This window comes from Crassostrea angulata, chromosome 7, assembly GCF_025612915.1.
Source record: "Crassostrea angulata isolate pt1a10 chromosome 7, ASM2561291v2, whole genome shotgun sequence".
In the NCBI taxonomy this organism is placed as follows: Eukaryota; Metazoa; Mollusca; class Bivalvia; order Ostreida; family Ostreidae; genus Magallana; species Magallana angulata.
This window is the reverse complement of record NC_069117.1, coordinates 44812075-44839815: the sequence shown is the minus strand read 5'-3', so window position 1 is coordinate 44839815 and position 27741 is coordinate 44812075. Positions and strand designations below refer to the sequence as shown.

Here is a 27741-nt window from a genome sequence, read left to right as displayed (position 1 = left end):
GCTATGAAAAAAGCAGTGTTATTTTTTTTATCTAGATCACATGAGAGTTTGGTTTTGGATAGGATAGTGGAGTTCTCTAATTATTATTTGTTCCAAAGGAGAAATATGACTAAAATGAGTGTTTTTGTGTATTGCATTAAATCATTAGCTGAAGACCCATGTTTCAATCATGTTAAAAAGTTTATTCAATGTATATTAAAAGAAGTAAAGGGACGACACTCGCCATCTTGGATTTATAGGGGGTCCTTCGTTCACGCTATGTTTAAACATGTTCTCCGATTTCTCCAACAATTTCTGACGAGATCTAGGTTGAAAAATGACCAGATTACTAATCCCTGACGTGAATTTAATTAAATTTAATGGATTAAATCTAATGGATTAGACACAAGTTCTAAATAACTTAGATAGTCTTCTCCTAATAATGAAATTTTATAAATATTGCCAGTAATAACGTGAGATATGAATACATAAATAAACATGAATAAACAATCTTCTACAATCCCTATCGTCTGACTACAATGTATATCTGTGTACCGCAGAATAAACGCATTGTGTCAAAATGTACTAGGTACAGAACCAGAGGACTATGACCTTGCATGACGCAAAAAACTGTGAGTTACAATATCATCATTTTTTCTCGAAATGATTTTTCTTTCACACTACTGATCCAGTTTTCTGTTGTCATTAAAAATGTCGTTTCATTTTCCATCTCTGCTTGCATCTTGAAAAAGAACAGTCACTATGTTATCGGTATTTTCAAAATAGATAAATTGTCATTCTTGGTAAAATCATGTCATAAACGCACATTTACATTGAACTAATCCAGCTTTCAGTGTTCTCAATACTTTGATTCATCATAGGTAGCGCTTTGACTAAGCATCGATTTTGGATACATGACATAAAGCCAAAACGCTAACCACTGTAAAAAGCGAGACCTAACACAAACTATAATTTCCATTGTTAGATGCTGAAGAAGAATAACTCCCTTCAGCCTCACCGACGGGTCAGTCTTGAGTTTGAATGCAATAAAACAGAACGATCTGCGTCTGGGGAAATATTTTATTGAATGAAAGGGTCGAACTGCACAGGTACCACCCATTTCTTTGAGGACTTGATTTTTTCATACGATCCATTTCATTGCCTAAACTTTTATTATAGCCGGTATCTTGGCCTAGCCAATAACTGGCACAGTACCAGTAAACTATTAAGTATTATTTATAGGTGACTAAGAATAAGTCTTAGAAACTGAATAAATGTCGACGTAACACTGACGTCACACAATGGAGACGAGCATTATGTCTTCTCTCTTAGCAATGGCAGACGGGAGGCCCGCCTCTCCCGTCTCTCCGCTGATTTTTTTGCCTGGCTCTGTATTCGCTCTTTCTTCATAAGTTTCTCTAATCCTTCTAACATTTCTGCTAATTTATCATTCCCGACTGCTTTTGACGACCGCCGAATTTTATTGACATATTTTTTCCCCTGCACCAGTTCACTGAAAAAAAAAATGATGAAAAGTTGATGATACATAGATGAATAGTTTTACTTTTATACATTGTACTTACAAAAATTTTGTTTTTAGATTCAAACATACCTAAAGTCGATTGCACCGTTTTTATCTCTGTCCATGCTATTGACTAGCTGTTCAGTTTGACTGTCTGTGATGCTAACATTGAATTTCTGCAAAGAAGAAAAGGCAACTAGTCATTTGAACATAGACTCGTATCAATCTCGTTGAAAACAGGACTAGAAAGCAAGTGTGCATTTTTTTTGGTAAAAATCAGTTACAACAGGGAAAAAATCAAGTCAGCGACTGAGTATTGACACAATGGGACTTATGGGTCATTTTAAGTAGGAATATCAATAGTGTAGCACAGAAAATAAATGACATACGTGTTTTTGATTTTTTTTACAATAAATTCCGTATCCTTTATTTGTACGTGTTCAATTGTCAAAGACGGTTAAAAAGGACTGTCGCCGTATAAGGAAATTGAACTTGAAGTAATCTGATAATGGAAATCAAATAAGTATAGAGCATCGGTCCAGAAATTACCACATTTTTGCAAATCTATTTGTGAAAAATCTTCCAACAGTCGCTTGCTCATGCTTAAGGTGGAATAACACACCTGGAAAAAGTCCCTCAAATTAACAGGAAATTTTTTGATAATGAAAGATATAATGATAAATAAACTGTACAAATGTCAAAAAAGCAAAACATTTGCAGTTTGGAGATAAAAAATGAATATCTAAAACAATTATTCCAGTAAGTAACAACAAAATCCCCTGCGGGATTCGAACTCGGGATGTACGGATCACAAGTCCGACACTTTATCCTTTCGGCTATGGGGAAAGTTACACGTTTCAGTCCATAAAATCCTTTTAATAAAACGAAATGTCTTTTCGATCAGCGGTCATACATTTTGTGATGATGTGTTATTCTACCTTAATGCCGTGCTGTAACATAGTCCTTTACGCAATCGTGATATAAAGGTAAAATTTATACATATACACACACAAACAGAGAGAGAGAGAGAGAGAGAGAGAGAAAGAGAGAGAGAGAGAGAGAAATCTTCGAAATGAGTAAGGATTGTGCAAAAAATGTACTTTGTGTTAATCATTTATTTTTTTTCCTTTTTTGACAAGCAACAACAATTTAGTAAAAGAAAAAAAAATGGTCTACGCTGAAAATTTTCTTACTGCAAGGCCAGCCTGAATTTCGTCGCTTGTAATACTGTGGTCATTATTAGCATCCAAATTGCGGAAAAGGTCGATTAGTCGTAAGTTTTGCTGACGCATGTGCTCAAACAACACGAGGAGAGGGTTGAAATCATCTATGGACTGCCCACGCTCTTTAAGGGGGGCTGGTTTTTTCCGCAAATCGCCGTGTTTGATCTTCAATTCTTTCTTCTCTATCAATTCCCATGCCTTTGTTTTAAAACGTCCATCTATTGGTATGTCCTGCGAAGAGAGAATAAAACTTTAATACCTGTACTTTTGTTAAGAGAGAGAGAGAGAGAGAGAGAGAGAGAGAGAGAGGAGTTACAAGAATTCTCTTATTATCAACTTTCAGATAATGCTAGGTGATATTTTTGAATTTTGATTAGATAAGTCATTGATTTCATAACTGTTTATCTGAACATTACCTGTATATTGATCTCCTTAAGTGCGCGCGTGGAATTTTCAAAGACCGTCAGTATTGTTAGCGCTCCATCTGAAGTAATGGGATTTCCGTAAATCTATTGAATATTAAGAATAATTTAAAGGCATCTTAAATCAAAATTTAAAAAGAAAAGAGAAATCAAATTCCTGGCATTGAGAAATGATTCAGCTTTCCTCCAAAAAAAAACCCCTTACTTTTAATTCTTGCAACGTGTCATTGTCCTTTAAGCCTTTAAGGAAATACCCCAATGTATGGAAACCTATCCTATTGTGGGAGATGTCCAAACTTTTTAGAGTATGGTTTTTAGGAAAGTGCTTTTCGAATGCCCGGCAACCAAATTCTGCTAGTCCGTTCCATGACAGATTGACGCTTTCCAATTCTACATTTTTCTAGAACACAAACAGAATATAAATTTACATATTCATTTACATATTTATGTGCCATTATTAAGGTGAAATCTTAAAAAAGCTTGGAGCGTAAAGGCTTTTGAAATCTGAGATATGAATTCCTTAAAATATGCTTAAATAATACGAATATTTGGTCAATTGATGTGTAGGTGTATAAGCGTTAACTTTGGTAAACGCATAAAAAAAGCGTTTTACACAGCAATTTAAAAAAATATGAAAAAAACAAGTGACAAGTATGAAGATATAGAATGAAATGCATTTGTATCCAGAATGCATAAACCCATTAAGTGTAAGCCAAAAAAATACTATGATAGTAAAGAACACTCCCCCCCCCCAAAAAAAACCCACCCAAAAAACATTGACTCACGCAGATTGACTCAACCAAGACTCGAGCCGCATGACGCCGTATGTGGTTCCAACTCAGATCAAGGAATTTCAACGTCAAATTGGATGCTGTAAAGTCCAACAACAAGTGAGAACAACAAATGACAACAATATAAGATATGCTTTAATATGAGCCCATGTGGTCTTTGGTACTGATCGTTCTTTTAAACGAATGGTTTACCTATTGCTGGTCCGATTTCCGTTCCTGTTACGTCATCAATTAAATTTCCAGAGAGATCTAAATGTTCGATAAAGTCGTTCCTCTAAAAATAAAACCACATTCAAAATCAAAAGTTGATTATGCTGATTTTCTCAAAATATCTTAAGATTTTTTAACGAACAGAATTTTTAACTTACCCTAAGGAGCCAGGCTAAGTCCTTGGCACTTCTTTTACCGATGTTATTCTCTGTAAAGAAAATTTAAGGTTTTTTAAAGAGAAAAGAAAAAAAAACATTTTTATCTGTTGACTCACTATCATAGTATTGCCATTGTTAACATTTGACCACAATTCTGTCTTTTATTTAAATATTTTCATTAAAATCTATTGAGAACTCTGATCATCTTAATTTAGCTAAAAACAAAGTAGAATCCCACTCTTACAAGTTTATTCTGTCATCATGTTATTATAAATATATGCATTCTTTTGAACTGTGTAAGCTTTAATTGTGTTTAGTTTTTAAAGTGTGTTACTGTTAAACTAAAAGTGTAAGTTACCAGTATGTCGACTATGATGTTTAAAAACAATTCTTACTGGAGATATCCAAATAAGTAATATTTCTATTGTCTAAAAGAGCTCCAGCGATGGCTTTGAAGCCAGTTTCGTCTAAATTCACAGCTGACATTTCCTGCAAGCCAAAGACAAGAGCATTATACACAATATCGTAAATTCGTAGTTGGACATTTAAGAAATAAGGTATTATTTTTGTATGTTTATTGGGATATAAATAGGGGCTGATCACGTAATCAAATTCTAAAAAGCCCAATGGATCAAAAGGTTATAGTAATGTATTTTGAGGGAAAACATTTGCAAGTGTAAATATAGAAAAATACATGGCAGTCACGTGCCATGCATGTTCAAACCAATGAAAGTGTAAAATTTTAGTCCTTGAGAAAACACATTTGTTAATAAATACATGTATATTTATTATTCTAAATCAGGAATTGTTGACAATTTGTTATTTCTTTCTATCATTTTTATTTATATTTTCCTCATTGCTTAAGGAAGGAGTCTTCTCGTTATCAGGCATACTAATTACATTAAGATATTTATGAAATTTTGACACAATCAAACAGATCATATAACCAAATGATTCTATCAGTTTAATCAAATTTGACCTTCTTGTTATTGCATCAAGGTCAGGTCAAGGTCAATACCTTTTCCCTCAACTTAAAGGATGATAAAAAAGGAAGTTATCTGCAGTTTGTAGACATCTGTTTAAGATATGAAGTTTCTATTCTTCAATGAAATGACAGAATATCAGAATATCTATCAGCTTATACTACTAAATTGGAATATTTGAACTAAAGTTGATCTTGCTTAGCCAGCATTACCTCTAATTTTCTTAAATTTTGAAAATATTTTGATTTTTATTTTATGCTTTCAATATAAAAATATTTCTGAATTTTACAAATTATAGAGAGCTTATATAAAGATATAAATTAACTGAAAAGCTAATATTTTGACCATTTCACACAAATCTATTTATAGAAAGAGCGCTTAAAAAAGCTAATAAAAATGTAATTTGACAGGCAAATCATATTTTAAAAACATATTCTAAAACCCAAGTATCTTAACATTAGTTCACATTGGTTGAAAAACTTAAAAGTTCTATCTATACTTTTACCGGTGTAACATCCTTCATCTTAATTAGATATCGTGGTCCAAACTAACTAAGTGTGCACCTTACTTTCTAGCAATATCACCTGCTGATCAAAAACGTTAACAATTAGTCGATTTCAAGAACTTTACCAGTTTGTTTATAAAGATGTTTTCAGCAATCACTTCAGCCAGGTAGATGACGCCCTTGCTGCCAAGGTCGTTGTTGGATACGTTCAATGCTGTTATCTTTGTGTTGCTCTGAAATGATATCAAACCCGTTTTTGATGACATACGCATGTTTTCTTTCTTGATGAAAGTATCTTAAGAGGGATGGATGGTCTTTGACATTTTTAGGCTATATTTACCTCCCTAATACAGAGAGCTCTTTATAAAGATATGAGAAAATATCCATATTTTAAATTAAAAATATTTTGTTATTTATTTTATTAGTAAATATATATAATTGTTTATGACCAAAAATATGATAGTTATATATATATATATATATATATATATATATATATATATATATATATATATATATATATATATATATATATATATGTATATATATATATATATATATATTTATATATATATATATTTTTTTTAAAAATTAAGGCAGATCGAATTGGTAACTTGTTCATCACCCAGCCTTTATACAAAATATATCAAATTCTAAAGATTGATGCAGATATAAAAGCGATATAAAAAGTTACATTCACACTATACTGAGAGTTTGTTGTACTCACAATAAGAAGTGTTGAAAATGCCCGGATGTCTAATGACGTCATTTGACTGTACGACAGGTTTACCCATGTTTTTTTCAGCTGGCGAATGATGGTGCTACAAGGAATGATCCCAAGTTGTTCACACAGGTATCTATACTGACTCGTTTCATCCGTGTAATATCTCTCTACTTCTGAATCATCTTCTTCATAAAACACACACACACAGATGTAAGCAATATCTATTGCATTTTGATGGCAAGGTTAATTTCGTATAACGTGACTTATTATAATAAATGAGTAAATACATAGATAAATTTATGAATAAGTAGGGTTTTAAACAATAAATGGTGAGGAATTTAGTACCATGCTCCTCTAATTAAATGAGTAAATGAATAAGTTAATAACTAGAGTTGGAACTGAACTTCGCGAAGAACTTGGAAAACATTTTCGCTAGCAAAGGGTTTTCGATCCACTACGCTCCTCATAGACGTTCAAGGGAGAGAAGAGGACCAAAAAACTTTTGGCTGGCGAAGATGGCAGAAACATACCCCCTAAATTAAAGAAGTAATTAAATGAGTATATGACTACAGTAAGTAAATATTGAATATAGAATTAATGTATGATATAGAACCATACCCCCTAAGTCTGTCTCGCAGTCGGAAAGATCGTAGTCGTCGTCGCCGGAAAACCCCTGACTCTGCTTCCGGACATAGACATTGTTACTATCTATGATGACTTCCGGGTGGGCAGTGTTTGGACGGATTGCAAGTTCCGTGGGATGGCGGATGAGGCATTCCGAAGATGGTCGATTCTGAATACTTTTCTGAGTTTTCCCGTAAAGTCTGGGCAGTTTACACGATCGGAGTGGCGTTACATGGCGAGAGTATAAATACTGTGCCTTCGGCGTCGGTCTTACAATGGAAAGAAAGAAAGAAAACACAATGTATAAAAGCTGCTTGCTCCGATGTTTCACTATCGCATAAAGCTGTAAAGGTTCTCCAAATTCCGTTTCTTTTCAAGGAAAGAAATATAATACAAGTAAGTAAATAAATATAATTTTTGTTGGGGCACTATATAATTTTTCGCACGTTTTGACAATAATTAATACAAGTTTTGGCAATAATTAATACAAAGAAGATGGGGGAATAAGATGGCGCAACTGTCCATTTGGTTTAGTCGTAAAATATATTTCAAATTTAACATTTTTTCAATAAGATATATTTGATACGTTATAATACAAATTTACAAAAGGGTAATTTCTAACTATATTCAGTTTGAAATATTTCAAAAAACGGTGAGAAAAAAAAGTAATTAAATTCTTTAAAAAGTTTTGGTGGTATCGAACCCACAACCTGAAAACCAAGTTCTATAAAGTTACCAAATGTCTGGTGCTCTAACCACTAAGCCAAGTCATTCACAACAAAGTGCATTGTTTAAATGCTATATGAGACGTTGGCCACGAATTTACGGACTTGTGTTATTTTTCTAAAACGTTCAATTGTTGGGCTACAAAATTATATTTTTTAAAGTATAGTGGGTCATCTCTCCACATTTATGTTGATTGAAATCGGTTTAAATTCCATTAAACCGCATTTAGACTATGACAAAAATATGGAGCTCAGACCCTCTCTATGAAAGAAAAGGCATAAAGTTAAAAAGAATTACACTATTTGGAGGTTTTGACACGCATATGCCAGTTTGAATCAACATATTGTAAGTATTCAAAATATTTAAGGGTTACAAACCGATGTTACGTTAAATATAAGTTAAATTTTTTTTAAAGTATCAGATTTAATGATATTTTTATTCTGCAGTATCTAATCATTCCTCATATGTGCATTTTACAAGCCTTATTCACCCATCTTCTTTTAAAAGATTAATTTTTTCTATATACCATTTCTATAATGATGTATTCAATCACAAATTCAACCCTTACAAAGATTTGAGGGTTTGGATACTTTGAATGACCATCGGTTATTGTGAACCTCAAGGCTGAAATTGGTTTTATTATAAAGCTGTTGACGACTTAATTCTCTAGATATTTTGGTTTTGTTATCGTGTTATTTAGAGAAAAACAATGAACTGATGAACAATCAACGGAAATGTTCAATAAGTGCCTACTGACTGAGTACTGAATAGCATGCATAAATTTTTCTCTCTATCTCTGGGCATTTTTAATGATACAATCAGGGGTTTTCCTGCTGTTTTTAAACTGGGTCCAGGGTCCGTGGAATTGGGAAAATAAACGCGTAAACTGTTCAAATTGGGAAAATTACAAAAACGTTCTAGTTTTATTTGATGACCAACTTATGGCAGAATTTTATATTTTATTACTTCTCCCCCTGAAAATTAGTGAGAAGTTTGGAAGGCTTAATTCATTTTACGATGTAACAATGATAGATACAGATTTTAATCTTAATTTTTAAATAATAAGTGTTACTGAAATAAAATAGAAGCAAACACACACTTACATTCAAAGATTGATAAAAGAAAATACTTTTTCCTCCAGATTTCTTAAAGTTTTCCAATTTGTAAAAGTTAATTAAATTCATGCATTTTTACCTTTTATGGATGAAATGTTTCTTAATTGTGTAAGCCAATTGACAAACATGCAATAATATAATTCTTTACAACATGGCAATGATATTTGCATTTGGGGGTATTAGTCCTACCCTTTGACCCGATTACAACCATTATACAGAGAAACTGTTTAATTTTGTAAATAATGGAGATTTAAGATTTTATGATAGTTTTTGCATTTAATTGGCACAATTATTAACTAATTATAACTTACAAATTTTTAAAATCATCACTATAAAAGCAAATAACATCGGTTGAAATTAATGCACAAGATGAGGAAATTCTGGCGAAGTTACGGAAAGCGAATGTGTCAATGAAGTCGCCCCCAGTTGGTCCATTATTCATGCTCAGTAATAAACAAATATGGAGAAAAAAACATGTTTACGTTGCATTTTACATACCAGCAGAACATGTTCTGATATTTAGAAATATTGAGACTTGATTGGGAAAAATGGATCTGGATTTGGGAAAATATCAGTAATTTTTGGATTGGGAATGGGTCCGGTAAACAGACCCAAAACTAAGCAAGGAAAACCCCTGAATAATATAGAAATGAATGATTAGTTTGGGAATAAATTGTCATAAATCATTTAAGCGGTTGGTTTTATTCAGCTACCAAACTGATAATTATTCCTCGCGTAATATTTCCTTTCCATGTACTTACATACTGTACCAACGTATACCATTTCCACAATCGAGTTTAATGCAAATTTTTACATGTATGAGTTCAATAGAAATACAGAACAATTGTAAATTTAGAATTTCCGAACAATACATATACAATATTACTGTGATAAGGAACTATAAAAATATAAAAAATAATAACAATGCAACGGACCCGTAAACACATAACATTATGACCACACAGGGCACCAATGTGAAAAGTTTTAAACTGTTAACCGAAACAATGAAGAAAATGACTTACCCGCTCATGTTGTATGGTAAAGTTTATGCACCCGATACATCTCCTAATCAAAGGTAGCAGTAAGTCATCTTTGACGTTCACAGAGGCCAACATGCTTTAACAGGTGAGAGTTACGTAATCGCTACAGCTAGGTGATCCGTTTTACCTGTGTCTCGCACCTGTATATGAACAGCATGACGTAATACCAATACAAACGAATTACTAAGCAAACAAACAAATAACAGAATAATTGCATTCTTTTGTCCAGTAATTTACGAATTGTTACGTTTAATTTGACAAGTGTTTTTTTCAATTATGGAACCAAAAAGGCATTATGGGGAAAAGAGCCCATAAAAGGATATTTCAATTGCAAATTGAAATTTTTTATCAGATTTTGATAGGCATACATGTTTTCTCATTTGGTTTTTATTGTTAAAAAAAATTCCGTGGAAGTAATATGCTATTTCTTTGTATTTGGGAGGGGGGGGGGGGGGGTCTGCACCCTACTCAATTACATGCGGTGATACATTTATAAAACTAGTGTAAATTTATGATGTCTTTGTATTACTCTACAAAGAATTTATTATCCGCGGCGACATTTTAAAGTTATTTTTTTAGTCCCTTTTTATTAATTACGGGGAATCCCTCGGTTTTAGTCGAGGAATACTTGTAATTGAAATGACACATTACATGGATGACAATAATAAGACATAAGAAATAAGACATAGAAAGGCACATATCTGATAATCAAAGAATGTAGACCCCTTTAACTAGCGTGAAATTCTCCTTTTTGTGTACATAATTAATTGTAATCCTAACAATGAGCAACCCCAAAACAAACCATTGAACCGTTTTTGTAATGTCGTTAAGTAGTCCAATATGATGCAATCGATAACAATACGTATATAATCAATTTGTTGATATTCAGATTAGGTCTACTGGTGTCCCAAAATTGCGTGGAGAAGTGGTGTTATTCAAGTAATTATACATGACTCAGAGAAATGAAACCTTTGCAACAAAAGGGTTTAAATAATTATCACTAAAATTGAGTTGATATCATTATTTGTATGAGATTGAATATTGGTAAAATGAAATAATGCTAGACAATTAATTCGATATGCGGCGCAACGTTAAAAAATGGGTTAAAACAAAATAAAGAAAATAAAAACAAGGTGGAAGAAAACTTTTCGAATAAATAATTTCATAAAAATTTTGATTTATATTTGTTAATTATTCTTTTATCTATCTTCTATTTTGAGGGGTTATAGCAGAGATTTTAAATATCTTATAGTGCAATTTAATTGCAAAAAAAAGTTTATCTGTAAACCTGTATCAAAGTCGTAATTGTGGGAAAATTCATGAGAGAGAGAGAGAGAGAGAGAGAGAGAGAGAGAGAGAGAGAGAGATTACGAAAATACTAGAAATGAGTCTGGTTTTGATATAGATATCATAATTTAATACTTTTCGATTCAAAATATTACATCCTTGATTAAAAATTACAGTTTTACAGCTGCATGTTTTTTTTCTCACCATTTTGTTGCAGCAATTACATTCAACAGACATGTTTATTTACATTTCTTACCAATTACTAATATAGGATGAAAAGCTAGTAAGTTGTAAAACTTTTGTTCAATAGATTTTTCTATATATTATATGTAGTACAGTATGCAATAAATATGTTTCAAACAAAGAGTAACAGGTTTTGAATTAAGGGTTGATATTTAAGGTAGACTTATTCTTCAACAGTATATCATTTTTACAGTATCTAACTTCTGATTATTTTGTCCTTGTATATTCTGATGCTGGTTAGGTTTGTGTTTTGGAGACAACTTTATAGACATGTTCTACAATTTGGTTTCAGGTAAACTGCCATTTCAAGGCACTCCTCTTGTATTTGAGGAGCGATATGCAAGTATTATGCTTTTAATGGGAAGATTCCTAAATTATGGTGTTCCGATGGGGCCACTTCGACCTTCGCACTTTCGCCCGTAGGGCGAAGATGCGAAGTTGCGAAGGCAAAAGTGCGAAGGTGCGACGGTAAAGGGGCGAAAGTGGGAAGATGCGACGGCGTAGCGCGAAGATGAAAGTGCGAAGTTGCGAAGGCGAAGGAGCGCAACTTCGCACTCTCGCCTTCGCATCTTCGCGTTTCCGCCTTCGCCTTTTTATAATTGTTGAGCTCTCTATCATATAAAGACAGTTTTAGCTGTATATAATAATGACATCTGAGGCAGAAGACAAACTTTTTAGAATTAAATTCTAACAACCTGCGCAGATCCAAAGCTTTTTCGAGGGGTGTGTGTGTGTGTGTGTGGGGGGGGGGGGGGGTGTCGAGGGATAATTGTATTTGTCGGGGGGGGGGGGGAGGGGGGTCCAAGGCATATTTTTGGAAATTTTATGATATAAAATTATGAATATTAAATTTTCCACGGTAAACAGACAGCTGGTAAATGTAAGGAGTCTGGAAGTGCATATGTACACAATATGGCGGACATTACTTTTTATGATGAGCATATAATAATTAGACATAGCCAGCACTGGTAAACATATTTGTAACATGTACACATTAAAATATTTATAAACATTCATAGTAAGCACGATGGCCAAGCGCATGCGTACAAATAATAGTATGGATTAGTCGGAAAACCTTGGCGAGTACGGTGCCTGAATCAAAATCTTTTGTTATACTTTCATGTTAAATTCTGAAATCTGATTGGTTTAGACGCCGTTGATAATCCGTTCTATTACCATCAGCGTTAGCAACACACATGGCAACGGGTAACACAACGAATTGTTACATGCGCGTAAATTATGCGCGTACGGGTCGCCGTAGAATTCACGTCATTTCTATGTAAAAGCAGTAAAAATTTCTAGAGGATAACAGTTAAAAATTTGGGAGGATAAAAGTTGACACCCCTCGAAAACCATTGTCAACCTCCGCTTCTTGTCGGTTGACAACAGTTTTCTCGGGGTGTCAATTTCAACTGTTACCCTCTCTAACAGGCACTTTTTATATTATGGGACTTTGTAAGGGCAATTTAAGCGTATTTTAAGCATGACAAGTGGGCTTTGGATAAAACATTATTTGTAGCTCCAAAGGAAGAGTCAAGTTTAAAAATCCTAAAAGTCTTTGCTGGTTTTTTTTATTCGTTTATCTGAATATGGTGAGAATAAGAGATCCTTTAAAGTGACATTGCAATCCTATGGTTAAGCTCCATAAAACTAGTATTAACATCGGTATGGTGTTCCGATGGGGCCACTTCGACCTTCGCACTTTCGCCTTTAGGTTGAAGATGCGAGAGTGCGAAGTTGCGAAGGCGAAAGTGCGAGAGTGCGACGGCGAAGGAGCGAAAGTGCGAAGATGCGATGGCGAAAGTGCGAAGGCGAAGGAGCGATACTACTATCGCTCCTTAGCTTTCGCAACTTCGCACTATCGCCTTCGCAACTTCGCGCTTTCGCCTCTGCCTTTTTTGATAGCATTCAGAAAGTCTCGGTCGATTACATAGAATTTGATGCAGGCACCGTACTCGCCAAGGTTTTCTGATTAATCCATGATATTATTGGTACGCATGCGCTAGGCTGTGCGTACTATGAATGTTTATAAATATTTTAATGTGTATATGTGACATATATGTTTACCAGTGAGTGCTGGCATTGTCTAATCATTGTATCCTCCACATAAAATGTAATGTCCGCCATAATGTATACATATGCACTTCCAGACTCCTGTCACTTATCAGCTGTCTGTTTATTGTGGGTCAAACACAGTAATACGCATTCTAATTTCACGATGCGACACTCCTTGCTCATGTATGGATTAAGAGGGGTAGAGGCCCTCCCCCCCCCCCCCCCCCCCCCCGGAAAATTCAATATTAATAACTTTACACATGCAGTAAAGGGGAGAGAGGGTCTGGATCCCATACCCCCGGAAAATTTAATTTATTAATTATATTTAATAAAATCTCCAAAATCTGTCTCGGAACCCCCCCCCCCCCCCCAACCCCCCCCGACAAATATAATTATCCATCGACCACCCCCCCCCCCCCCCCCCGAAAAAAGTTATAGATCTGCGCAGGCTGTTGAAAATAAATTCTAAAAAGTTCATCGTCTTCCTTATATGTCCTTTAATACAGCTAAAATTGTCTTTAAACGATAGAGAGCTCCACAATAATAAAAAGGCGAAGGCGAAAGCGCGAGGATGCGAAGGCGAGAGTGCGAAGTTGCGATGGCGAAGGAGCGATAGTAGTATCACTTCTTCGCCTTCGCAACTTCTCACTTTCGCCTTCGCATCTTCGCGCTTCGCCGTCGCATCTTCGCACTTTCGCCGTCGCAACTTCGCACTCTCGCACCTCGACCTAAAGACGAAAGTGCGAAGGTCGAAGTGGCCCCATTGGAACACCATACATTGGTGTCCTTTGTAAAAACGCAGTGCAAATATTGAATCATGATATGCTAACTTGTATACGTATTGTTGTAAAGTATGTATCCTTGAAATTCAATATAATACTTCTAAGATCGAAGGAATATAATCTTAGCAATATTACAACACAGGCACCTAACGTTATGTATTTTATTTTTCGTAATAAAAATATACACCCTCTACGTAATAGCCTAATAGACAGATAGAATATATTTTTACCATTATGAGAAAAATATTTTAACGTCAGAGGCCTGTGCAACGGTGATACTGTCAGTTTCATGCAGGGTGTATATGCCCAATAGAATTCTTACAGGGTTTGAATATATGTGCGAATGCTATTTGTATTTCGCAGATATTGAATTTCATTTACATGATAATATTGTATATCTATTAAATCAAAATAATCTAAAAAAAAAAATAGATGTTTAATGCAGAATTTTGAAGGGAAAAAAAAGGAAAAAAAAAGGAGAAACTGTGTGTATGGAATAAGGAGAGGGGTGGGGGGTCTGTTCATAATTTTTAGGGAAAAGAGGCTACTAGTATACATTACGTGACTACTATACATTGAAGGAAAACGGAAAACCGCACTTGAGAAAATGCAGTATCTGTTGTAAACGTTACTATAAATATGACGTTTCTATAATTATTACGTTTCTAAAGCAATCATCGATAAGATTTCCGGCTTATTGTCGTTTTGAATCATTGAGTCTTGTACATATAGTTATCAATTTAATGATAACATTAAATGGTCTTAATCTATGTTTCCTCAAACACTAGAGAACTAGAAGTCGCGTCTGTATTGTATTGTTTATTTGCTAAAATTTATATGAATTATAAGCAGTTGTAACATATGTACATACATGTAATTATAAACATATCCATACACTCTATCTAAGCAAAAGCACACGTCACTACTAGTAATAATGTTATGCAATATTCTACAAAGAAAAATATTATTCATAAATGCACATTCATAGTCTTAAGTCTAAATAGAGATGTGAAAAAGAAGAATGTTGTATCCCTAAAACCCTAGATTATAAGCATATTAGAATTTTGTTAACTGAAGAGTAGAAAGATAAAAATCTTATGAAAACATTTTTTTCTAGTCGATGGAAACATGAAAGGAAACAGAATTATCGTCAATATAATGATTGGAAGTGTATGAACTTAAAATAAATCATGATTAAAGAACGCTGAGATTAAAAACGTGAAAAGCTTCATGTTCAATTATTCACTTCCTGCTTGCTTTGAATGTTAGTCATTGGGTCTGTACTGACAGAAAGACACAAGGTGACTTTAAATCGTAAAATGTTCATTAAAAAATTGAACAATCCCCATAAACAAACGTGCAGACTGTATATCTGAAGTATGTCAAAGAAATATGGTTACCCCAGCGGGTCAGAAAAGGCCCTTATTCCTGGTCATTTTTCCAACAGAGTTTTCACGGCTTAGTAAGTTTCTGAAATTGACAATAGATCGCAGAATGAATGTGCAGATTAAAAAAAATCATTTTTTAATTTCTTTTTATAGAAGATAAAGATGTTACGACTTTATATTTACATTCGCCAAGTATGATTCCTTTTATTTCCTGCGGAAATAGATTGTAAATTTTTAGCTCTACTGGCACTGTACCAGTTATCGGCTAAAATTTAACGTTTTCTTTCCGTATTTCCTTATTTCTTGATATTTCTTGATAACAACTGACATACTTTAAATGGTGAACTTCTTATTTATTCATCTGCTAGAATATATCATTAATTAGAACCGAAAAACATCTTGTTTTCTGATTTTTAGCACGCCCTGAATTTGCGAGTTTTCACGATTTACTGTACCAGTTATCGGCTTCGTGATAATAACGTAGTAAAATTCCTGTACATGTTGATTTTATACTCTGCAAAATGTAATTTGAATTATGCCCCTTGTGGGGTCAGACTAAAGGTCGTAGGGGTTATGACACATAAACAAACCTCATAAAATTATGCGTTTGTTATCATACGGTAATTACACAATATCGTTGACTATGTAATACATAATTGTGCAACCAGGCGTTCAACTGCGCTATGAATCTCTCGGAAAGAAGAGAATAGAAGAGAATTCCTTTTGTTATACATGTTATATGTATTGATATTATATGTCAAATAAAAGAAGGGATATAATAACGTATTACAACGAGGTAATATTCTATTTTTAACTTATTACGTCACATCCCCCACTGCTAAAAGTGCAAAGATGTAAATCAGCGGTAAACAATGATCGTTTAAGCTCATGTTTAAAACATATTCAAGAAAGTTTTCAAGCAAACTAAATCTTCTTTATTCGAAACAGACGACTAAATTAAAAAATCTCGGAAAGTCGCGTGCTATTAACCCGAACTCTATGTTTAGCCGATAACTGGTCTTAGCCGATAACTGGTACAGTACCAGTATAGAAATTGACAGGACTGAAATCTACATGCCCCGTGTATCGATTGGTCGATACCTACAGCAACCTAAGATTAATCACGGACTGCACGAAATAATCATGATGTCATACTCAAATTCCAATCAGAGACGATATGGCTGTTTCTTTTCTCTAACGCACTGATGTACATTAACAGTTATATAGTTAATTTTACTTACTTTTTACAATCAATTTATTAGTTTGTCAACAGAAAATTGGAAATACAAAACAATAAAATGCTGTTTTGCTAGATACGAAGGTGGCTACATCGCAGAAAAAATACATACATGTAACCCGCGTTAGCGGGTAATGTTAATTTTTTTTCTTCAATGATCGCTACCTTCATAACCCGCATGAATCCCTAAAGAAAGCATTTCATTGTTTAAATGAAGGCGATCGTAGCGAAGTTTTTCGTGGCGCGTAGCTGGGTTCTCGGCAACTTCCCGATGCGAAATAATTAACGATTGACCGCGCATCTGCCGAGAGCTCATGGCGTTGACACGTTTACAACATGCAAAATGCACTGACTTGGGGGTACAAGACAGTCTTCATCCTGCAGCTCAAGGATGAACCGAGGACAGCTAGTGAACCCTATAGGAGTGCCGACGTCCAGCCACAGTCGTACCTAGATACGGGGGGGGGGGGGGATTACGTTTGCCTTGATCTCCTGTATATAAGTCTGTGAATAAGGTTTGTCAGAAGGTCTGCAATTGTTGCCTGGCTGACAAGGCATTAGGAACACCCCATTTTATAAATATATGTATAAGTTACAAAGAATTGGACATTAAAAATTATGAGTTGACAAAATACGGTCAGGTGTGAACAAATTCATCATAAAGCCGTATATGCAATCGGAACAACACTCCGCGGCTTTTTTGTCAAGTCGACTTTACGAAAAAGGCCGAGTGACGTTCCGATTGCCGTATTTGATCACCTCATAACACTTCAAGAATGAATACTTATTCCTTAAACTTTATCGCGTTGAATCACGTATAATTAAGCAAATTATCATTATCATTGATCCGTTCTTGTACGTTTCGTATAAGTAACAGCCAATTCTTCCAATTGATTATTAATGAAGTCTTCTTTTTCAATGTCTGGCGTTAGTCGTTACATCAGTGTCGCCAAGTTTCGATCGATCAGGGGAAAAAAAATAAGCATAGTCATCTAGAATTGTACAGAATATGACCCATTTATCAATGTAGATATTAAGAAAACATATTAATGTACGTACATGTTTATGTATTTGAATGAACCTTATCACGCATTTTTAAAAATGTTAAGGTCAAGTCGAACACATGCTAGACTATCATTAAGTAATTTAAAAGAATGGGTATGTATACAGAACTTAACTTAGGTGTGTGGAGAACCTTGTAGAGAAGAAAATATCCGAATAAAAGTTCGGTACAGTACACTTCATGCCGTCGTAATATATACATAGCTTATTCGGGATTTGACACAAATGTTGTAATTATAGATTTACTGGGCCACCATACATTTATTGGGTTTACTTATCAGCGAGGCACGTTCATACGGGGTAGTATATTCCATAGCAAGCGACAAGACTCAGTTCATAATGGTGAATCTTGGAGATACTTTCCCAAACTTTGAGGCTGACACAACAATTGGAAAGATTAAATTCCATGACTTTATTGGGGACAGGTAAGTTATGCAATGGCGGGGAGGATGTACACTTATTACGCAATTGCCACTATCGGTTGTAACAATGATGAGCTCAACTTGTGCACACTAGTGTAAAGTAAGAATAAGTATTTTTTTTAAAGTAAGCAGTGCATGTAATATTGACCGGGTAATTATGTAATCCTTACTAAACGTCCTACATTGCGACACGCGAATTTAAATGCAATACTTTAAACATGAGATTTATCTCCACTGCAGAAACGGACCACAGGTTTTGCACGGATTATTGCTGCGACTAGCTGGGAGATTATGTAACGAATGGAAATATGTTACTGCAGTATTGATTTTTGTGTTTTAAAAAGCGTTTATCTTGTCTCGTTGTAATTAATTAATAACACTGTACGAGACGGGTAACTTAGAAAAGGTAAACAATTAATTTGGACTTGGAGTGCAATAATAGAAATGGCTGCCATGTATCGTGTTGTTTTAGTTTTTTTTTCAATGGAGAGACAGACTAAACAAACTTCAAGTTAACTCAACCATGCATTCCAAATAAGTGTGTAACTAATAACATTTAATATTGATCGACTGCGGCCGTAATCTATATGAATCTATATATATTTTATTAAATATAAAGCCTCCTCCCCACCTATCCATATAGCAATTCTTTTCAAAATGGACAAAAAACACGAACGTCACGCAATGATAATTCCTACATATTACAGAAAGTAGGTCAACGTGATGTACCTGAACAATTCCTATAAAGAGAATGCAAGCATTCCACGTATATTTCTTTGTATTTGTCGTTTCAGTTGGTGCATCCTGTTTTCCCACCCCGCGGATTACACCCCTGTCTGCACGACCGAGCTGGGGAAATGCGTGGAGCTGGAGCCAGAGTTCAAGAAGAGGGGGGTTAAGATGATCGCCCTCTCCTGTGATGACGTCCCCAGTCATGAGGGGTGGTCAAAGGTAAAGCTACGACTAAGATCATTCATTTTGACCTACATTTGAAAGTACCGTATATGCGCATGTATAGACCAGTCTCCGGTTCGTAAACGAATTGTCTCCGGCCATCTAGATTAATTTTGGTGTAAATTGCCTGAAACTAAGGATGGCAAAAGTGTGCGTTCACAACATTTACAACCGAAAGCAAATTTAAACTCACGAGAAAGGAATGCGAAGCGAAAACATTTCATTTCTATTTTAAAAAAAAGTACAATATACGAGAATAAAGCGAAAATGTTACGTACAGTTAAAGCACAATTTCAGATTGCAAAACTTTAAAATGCAGAAAACATCAACTGGAACAGTGACACTGAATTGGTTTTTTTTTCTTTCTTTTGATTTGTTTGTTTGTGGTAAATAATTTTTAGTCACAATACTCAGATACACTGTAATACTTAGATAAAGTAACTGATAAAAGAACCATTTAATTTTGACAATTCTAGAGTGAATTATTTTTATTGATTGTTAGGAAATTCCCGACTTATACTATCCCGAGTGAAATTGATAGGCGTATTTACCACAATTCGTAGACCCATTACCCTGTTTTTAGGTCACCGATCTTAGGTAAGACCTCTAGATACGGACCTCAAGTCCACACAAATGACCTTGAATATGGTGGAAAACCACTATCATGTTGATGGCTTGATCCAATGACGAGTACTATAATGTATCCGTCGCACTAACAACTATGGGTGCTTGACAAGTACTGCGTTTTATCGGATTGCTTAAGGAGGTATAGGACACCTCCTTGTTGTGACTACTGTCTGTCGAAATAAACATAACTTTATACATTATTTGTATCAGTTTTGATGTCTAACGGCGTAATGTAATACGTTAAATCTAAGCTGAAATAGTAAAAAAAAAAACGTGTCAGCTACTGACATGCAACTGATGAATTCAATACTTATTGTGGCTTTTACATATTTTTTTTTCACCGTTATAACAATTTTCAAAATGCATTTCACTGTTAAATAATCAAATACATACAAATCAATACTTTAAAATTATTAATGTATTTGAAATATCGAATTCCGTCCACATTGATATATATCTCAAAGCAGGCACGTAGCATCGGGGAGGGGGAGGCCTGCCCCCCCCCCTTTTTGCGCAGCAAACTTATTTCTTTAATTTACATACAAAAAATTGAAATAACATGGAGTTCCCCCCCCCTCCACTTTTCTGTGACCATGTAAAAATTGAATTTAAGATAAGGAAATAAACAGTGAAATTGAAGTGAAAAGTATACCTGCCCCCCCCCCCCCCCACAACCCCACCCCACCCCACTGATTAGGATTTCAAAAACGATGCTACGTGCCTGCAAAGTGTCCCATATCAACTTATACATGTTTTCTGCCAAACGGTTACTAGTATAGAAGATGTACAGAATCAAAATGATAAAATGTCTGCTCATTGGGTTTTTTTTTTTGCAGGACATCATAGACTACGTCAAGTGCTCGTCAGACAAACTCCCATACCCCATCATTTCCGACAAAAGCCGAGATTTGGCCGTGAAACTGGGCATGGTTGATCCAGCCGAAAAGGACAATGCAGGCCTTCCACTTACTTGTCGTGCAGTAAGTATATATGTCGTGCTACAAGCGCATTTAAGTCGTGCAATAAGTGCATATGTCGTGTAATAACTTAATATATCGTGCAGTAAGTGAATATTATCTGCAGTATTAAGTTCACATGTGTTGGATACTCCGGAAATTACTTTTAAATATTAGTCTACATGTATATGATTACGGACATCCGATGAATAGGGTTCTTTGAATCCGCCTCTGAACTTTTTACCTATAATGTCACATACATCGTAAGGTGAATGGCTCGATATGAAGAACAATGTCTTTATATCATAAACATGCTATCATGTAAACGTATAGTACCATGTACGTGTGTCATTCAAAATACCATTACAAGCAGTACACTGTGTATGCCGTTCAATCCTTTATATAAAGATTTTTGAATTTTATTTTTTCCTATATTAAAATGTCGTATGACCCTATTTGAAACAAAATCTTGCAATCGAAAAAAAAAATCGAGATTAAAATCACGTGTTGTGCATAGAAGCAACATAATTGAAATGTTTGTAAATATAATGATTAAATTATATGAATTAAAAAAAAATACCCCACACACATATGAATTGTAAACTGAATTTGAATTGCAGGTATTCATCATTGGCCCGGATAAGAAACTGAAACTGTCAATGCTTTACCCAGCAACCACTGGCCGAAATTTCGCGTGAGTTGTGAAGACATTTAGAGTTGAAAATCCATGAATTAAAATGTATTCATATTACAAGGAATATTTTAAACTTTATTTCTAGTAGTCCAAAGTTTTTTTTCTATACAGGAATTTGTAAGGTCATGCTTTAATTAAGTACACAATGTCAAATGCTTTCAGTGAAATTTTGAGAGTCATCGATTCCCTCCAGCTGACAATGAACAAAAAAGTCGCAACACCCGAGGGATGGCAGGTTTGTGTGCTGCATACATTTTTAACTTGTCTTGGTAAATGTAATTGAAAGTTATAGTTTATTTAATGAAAATCGTCTCTAAATTTCAGCAAGGAGGCAAGTGTATGGTCTTACCCTCCATCCCCCAAGAGGGCATAGAAAAGGTGTTCCCTAAGGGTGTCACCGTCCAGCCCGTACCCTCGGGCAAGGCCTACTTGAGGTTCACCCCACAGCCAGAGTAAATAGATTTGGCTTCCATGAAGACCATTCTGGAAAACAGAAATTTGGACATTATACCATGTACGCAGTTCTGTAACAACGCGATGCTTTCAGTTGTATTGTTCAATCATGTATTTTTGTTATGAATGGAAAAAAATTTTGTTCATTAAATTTCATATAAAAAAAAAATCATCTTGGAGATTGGAAATCAACAGAGTGAGAATTTCAACGTATTTTAAATACGACGTTTCATTATTGTTTTTTTTTTTTTGACAAACTTTGAAATTTATATGATATCCAATGTTTATAGTAAAAAAGTTCTAACTACAGACATTTAAGTAAAAATATAAAGGAGCTTTTTGTAACAGAAGAATTCTTCCAAATAGGAAAAGTACAGAATTAGTTTTACAGAATTAGATTGAGTTACGAAATATACATGTTGAACAAGCTTTAGCGACAAAAAGCGTGAATTTCAAGTGTAAACTTCGAAAGTTGAATTGACACTTTTATTGGATTTGAGTAGCGTTTCACTTCCTTCCAAAATTAAGCACTATTAAAAGCAACCTTGGAATAAATCGTAAAATGACAGATCGTGTCCCCTCCATTGAAAGGTACGACACAAGTTTTATAACATTAGCGGCAGGTTTTTTTTTTACAAACATATCTTTCTTGTATACACGATACATGATCATTTGATATACAGAAATCTATCCCGAAGGTAGAGATGCACAGGTAACATTTTTTAAAAGAATTTACATGGTGGACTGGTAATAATTCTTTGGATTTTAAAAGCAGCATACAAAATGCACAATGCACGTAGTGTTGCATTTATCAAAAAAAATGTCAGTAGCTCGACGGACAACAAATTAAATCGCATTCCCACACACTGTTATAATGATAGGTGTCCAGTTACACTCCGCTGGTTTTTTTAAATGTATAACCCACACACACACACACACACACACACACACACTCTCTCTCTCTCTCTCTCTCTCTCTCTCTCTCTCTCTCTCTCTCTCTGTTATCTGTTGCATATTAAGCAACTTGACACTTGAGTCTACTATTTTGAAGAAATGTCATCTTTTGACAAACTAGTATCTTTAAGGACGTTAGAATGCCACATTGTCTGTGCAACTGCATGCTCATCTTAGCAGTACCCAATCTCAGATATAACGGTTTAGAACCATTCTAGACTTGGGTAGTTGAGTCAAACAGCAATGTGACGTAGGCCTGTCTATTTCATTGTTGCCCACTCAGCCATGGCTCGTTGAAATCAACACTATTTCACCCCTGCGAATGTGTTCGGAATGTTTTCTTTATCGTTGTTAAGTATGTAATAAATCCAGAGGTGCTCGAATGAAAGTTCACGAGACATTGGGTTGCTTAATAAAATCATAGCCATGTTTGATGCTTGCGGTGTGCAATATCATGTTTTTAGAAAAATAATGAGTGTCTGTTTATTATATCGAGTCATTTTTAAGGAACATTCTGCATAAAATAGTATAGTCTGTTTCACTATTGATGCTATTATTAGGTCAGGCGCGGATCGAAAATTAACCTTCGGGGGATCTCTACAAGCATGTTAATTATTGCAACAGCAGAAAAAAACTTTTTTTGTATTGTCGCATTTATTTCTAGAACACATTTTATCACCAATTAATGAAGATAAAGATTAAAATCAATAAACCTCTAGATTTTATATTTGACTAATAGTACCTAGATTTTATGAAATAGACTATAAAGACGAAGCATGATTTTTACTGCGAAACTGAAAATGTCAAATAAAATCACGTGGTCTAAAATTAAAATGACAATAACATTCGCAGGGGTGTATTTGTCTGGCTTTTAAGCGAAGACTACGAAATCAGTGTAGGCCTATATTTCACTTGAATCCAGCTTCATTTTTTTTCTTACTTGTTTTGAACCAAGGAATAGATAGCTACGACCTTCCGAAAGTCCAAGGTCTTGTTAAAATTGTTCTATATATAACGAATACCACAGAACTTTTTTTGCAAAGTGAAATGCGAATTTCTTTGTAAAAGATTTTTCAAGCAATAGTACATGTATTTCAAAATTCGAACCCATGAAGAAAGTAAAGCACATCTGTCTTATATCGGCTAGAGTGCTTGGTTTGAAAAGAAGTTGAATTTATACATATTACGTATCATGAAGATGATGAAAGGGAAAACTGTTCAAGTCATCTAACGACAGTATTGTATGGTGCAAGGATGATGACCCTAAGAAAGGTAACTCTCACTACACCACTATACATACTACTTTTTTTTGGAGTGGGGGATGGGGGAATTATTATCACTAAAGCACCATACATTGAGTGTAAAGAGGAATGTTGCATGAAGTGTGGCCCATGAACCAACGCTAAATAGGTGTTAGTGGTCGGGGTTTACGACGGCCTGACGATATAAACATCACCCCCTCCCCCTCCCCCTAACTGCTCTTATTCTGCGATCAATCATGGTAAGACCTTTCTTACGGGGAAATTCCCCGTTCGGTGTTGGTCAGGGACTTTATAGGTACTAACGAATAGAGGACAATCCTATCAGGAATGTCGATTGTTCGACAACCAAAGCAGAGCGGATTGATGAATGGTCAAATCATTCTACCAAAATAATAAAGTCAATCGAGGTTTGATTATTTGACAATTCTAAACATGAAATTTTAGCAATCTACATCCACCTCTAGGCACGTAACAACGCACACGAAACTATATCATTTTTTACGGCATAAAGTCCTTTTCATTATAGGCAGAATTCTCTCTCTCTCTCTCTCTCTCTCCCTCTCTCTCTCTCTCTCTCATAAAATAAAAGATATCCAAACGTTTCAATTCGATATACTTGTTATACCCGCACTTTCTAAAGAAAGTTCGGGTATATTGTTGTTACCCTGTTCCGTCCGTCCGTCCGTCCGTCCGTCCGTCCGTCCGTCTGTCACGTTTTACTTTCTCAAACTGCTCTTACATCTTATAAACCAGCAAACTGAACTCTTGGAGTTTGATTTGGGGTATCATGTTGTTTTGTAAAAAAGTTTCAAAAATTCTCTGTTAGTCCTGGGGGTCAAATAATTGGTAAAAAATGACGTTTTTTCACAAAAAACCTTCTTCCTCGAACTCCTCCTACATTTTCAAAAGTAGACAAATCATCTTTTGGAATATGTTTTAGGGTATCCTATAGATGCGCAATAAGGTTTCGGAATTTTCAATTTTGTCCTGGGGTTCATTTAATGGCTAAAAAATGACGTTTTTTTACAAAAAAAATGGTTTAAAAAACGTCATTTTTTTTAAGCAGTAGCCAAAGGATCTTCTAGAATATGATTGGGGGTGTCATATTGAGGCATGATCAGGTTCCAGAATTTTTTTTTAAATTAAAGGGATCAGTGGGCAACAAAAAATGACGTTTTTTGGCAAAAAAAATATGGTTCCCAGAACTCCTCTTACAACTTTTGGAGTAGCTACATCATCTCTTGGGATATAATTGGGGCTGTCCTATAGATGTGCAATAAGGTTTTAAAAATTTAAATTTCATCCTGGGAGTCAAATAGTAGCAGAAAATTGACGTTTAACACTAAAAAATCAAACATTGATCCAAGAGCTCCTCTTATGATTTAATGGATAGACAATCATATCTTGGGATATGATAGGGACTGTTCTATAGATGTGCAGTAAGGTTTTCAAAATTTAAATTTCATCCAGGGAGTCAAAATGTAGCAGAAAATTGACGTTTATCACTTAAAAAAAAACATAGATCCTAGAACTCCTTTTATGATTTAATGGATAGACACATCATATCTTGGGATATGAAAGGAACTGTTCCATAGATGTGCATTACGGTTTTGAAAAATTAAATTTAACCCTGAGGCCCATTACCTACCGGTACATACCTTTTGATGCCCTTTAAGGATCAAGAATATATATGGTTAAGGGGTGGGGATCTCAACCGTTTTCGAGATATTCGTGCACTTCCTGTTCAAGGGGGGTCATGACAACCCCCGGGGCCCATGACCTACATACCGTTTGATGCCCCTTGACACAAGGTACAAGAATATATATGGTTTAAGGGTGGGGATCTCAACTGTTTTGAAGATATTAAGGGACTTGCTGTTTGAGGGCGTCAGGACCACCCACAGGGCCCATGACCTACATAACATTTGATGCCCCTTGACATCAGAAACATGAATATATATGGTTTAGGGGTCATGATTATAACAGTTTCTGAGATATATGGTAATTTCAAATTCCTGGGGGGTGGGGATGACCCCAGGGGTCAGATCTAATAAACCCTATATATTGCCAGTAACAGCCAATATATGATTATGAAAACCCTATATTATTATCTTTGTCCGTTTTCAAGTTACCATTTACAATAGAGTCTATGATTCTTTCTACAAGGTTCAATGTTAGACCCCACACCCTTTTGACACCCCCCTCCCCCCCCCCCTCCCCCTCCCCCGAAAAGTGGTTGTCTAACCCAAAATGAGAAAAATCAAACCAGGGTGCACAACTAGATTTGCAGGCCTATCATATCCTAGAGTTTTGTACAATTATGTTCAGCCATCTCTGAGAAACAAGTTCAGAGCGGGAAAGAAGAAAAAGAAGATGAAGAATATATACATGTATTAAGAACCGTAAAAAAACAATAAGTCTCCAAACTTCATTCAGGAGACTTAATAATTAATAAAGATTAAATAGAGATAGGATCATCAAACATCAATAATTTAAAGATAATTGACAATTTCTGATTCTAAGGGGGTCAGGATGACCCCTTAGGGTCATGACTTACATGCCATAATGATCTGATGCGCCTGCATGACCTAAGGAGGAATAATACCTTTGGATTAAGGTGGGGATCTCAATGGTTTTTATGATATTTGATAATTTCAGGAAGAGCACTTGGGATCATGACCTACATACCATCTTAAATGCCTTGAACAAAGAAACAATAATATAATATGTACATGATATATGATTCAATTTAAGAACCCAGATATAGATCAATCATCTATTTTGTAATACTTCCTATGTATATATACATGTACATGTATTAGTTTGTGTTTTGTTCTATACTATTCATGTTCATGACTGTAGTATGGCTTAGTTTTATTTTAAATTACATTAAAAAATTGTCAAATATATGACTTGGAACCCCCACTCCCAAACAAACTCAAATATAAACTGTTCTCTCTCTCCCCCCCCCCCCCCCCCCCTTCCTTGTCGAATAATCTATTAAAATCAAAATATAATTTGGGTGTCTAAAAACTTTTATAAACTGGTAAAAAATGTTATTCTTAAAAAAAATTACATTACACCTTGCATAATTGACAAATGATCTATTGAGATACGATCAGAGGTCATATTTCTACCTTGGGATCAATAAGTAGTATTCATTGACAAGTTAAAATTAATTAATAACAATAAATGATTCAAATTATAAATGTTTATACTCCACATTCATCCCCCCCCCCCAATCTAATCTGCTTATAAAGATTCAGTCTTCTTAATACATTCTTACATGTGTTGAGGGGTTAAAGACAACACCTGGGGGTCATTAATGTACTTTACACCAGTT

At 34.8% G+C, this 27741-nt stretch overlaps 2 protein-coding genes across 3 annotated transcripts; one reads left to right on the top strand and one right to left on the bottom strand.

The window, feature by feature from the left end:
- Positions 1-408: 408 nt before the first annotated feature.
- Positions 409-10153, bottom strand: LOC128156323 (leucine-rich repeat-containing protein 74B-like). Of its 2 annotated transcripts, none has more exons than XM_052818421.1 (13): positions 10005-10153; positions 7136-7410; positions 6521-6702; positions 5919-6026; positions 4701-4794; positions 4306-4355; positions 4130-4211; positions 3932-4017; positions 3352-3546; positions 3141-3233; positions 2695-2955; positions 1592-1677; positions 409-1492 (listed from the first exon to the last, which is right to left on the bottom strand). In XM_052818421.1, the coding sequence occupies exons 1-13, from the start codon at positions 10010-10012 to the stop codon at positions 1294-1296; spliced, it is 1719 nt and encodes a 572-aa protein (XP_052674381.1). In that variant the 5' UTR covers positions 10013-10153; the 3' UTR covers positions 409-1293. The 2 variants fall into 2 exon arrangements, with proteins under 2 accessions (XP_052674381.1, XP_052674382.1); XM_052818422.1 differs by having other exon boundaries at positions 6521-6699.
- Positions 10154-18327: 8174 nt separating this feature from the next.
- Positions 18328-22345, top strand: LOC128191189 (peroxiredoxin-6-like). The gene is made up of 6 exons (XM_052863272.1): positions 18328-18501; positions 19293-19449; positions 20916-21059; positions 21656-21729; positions 21892-21964; positions 22054-22345. The coding sequence occupies exons 1-6, from the start codon at positions 18416-18418 to the stop codon at positions 22183-22185; spliced, it is 666 nt and encodes a 221-aa protein (XP_052719232.1). The 5' UTR covers positions 18328-18415; the 3' UTR covers positions 22186-22345.
- The last annotated feature ends 5396 nt before the right edge of the window (positions 22346-27741 follow it).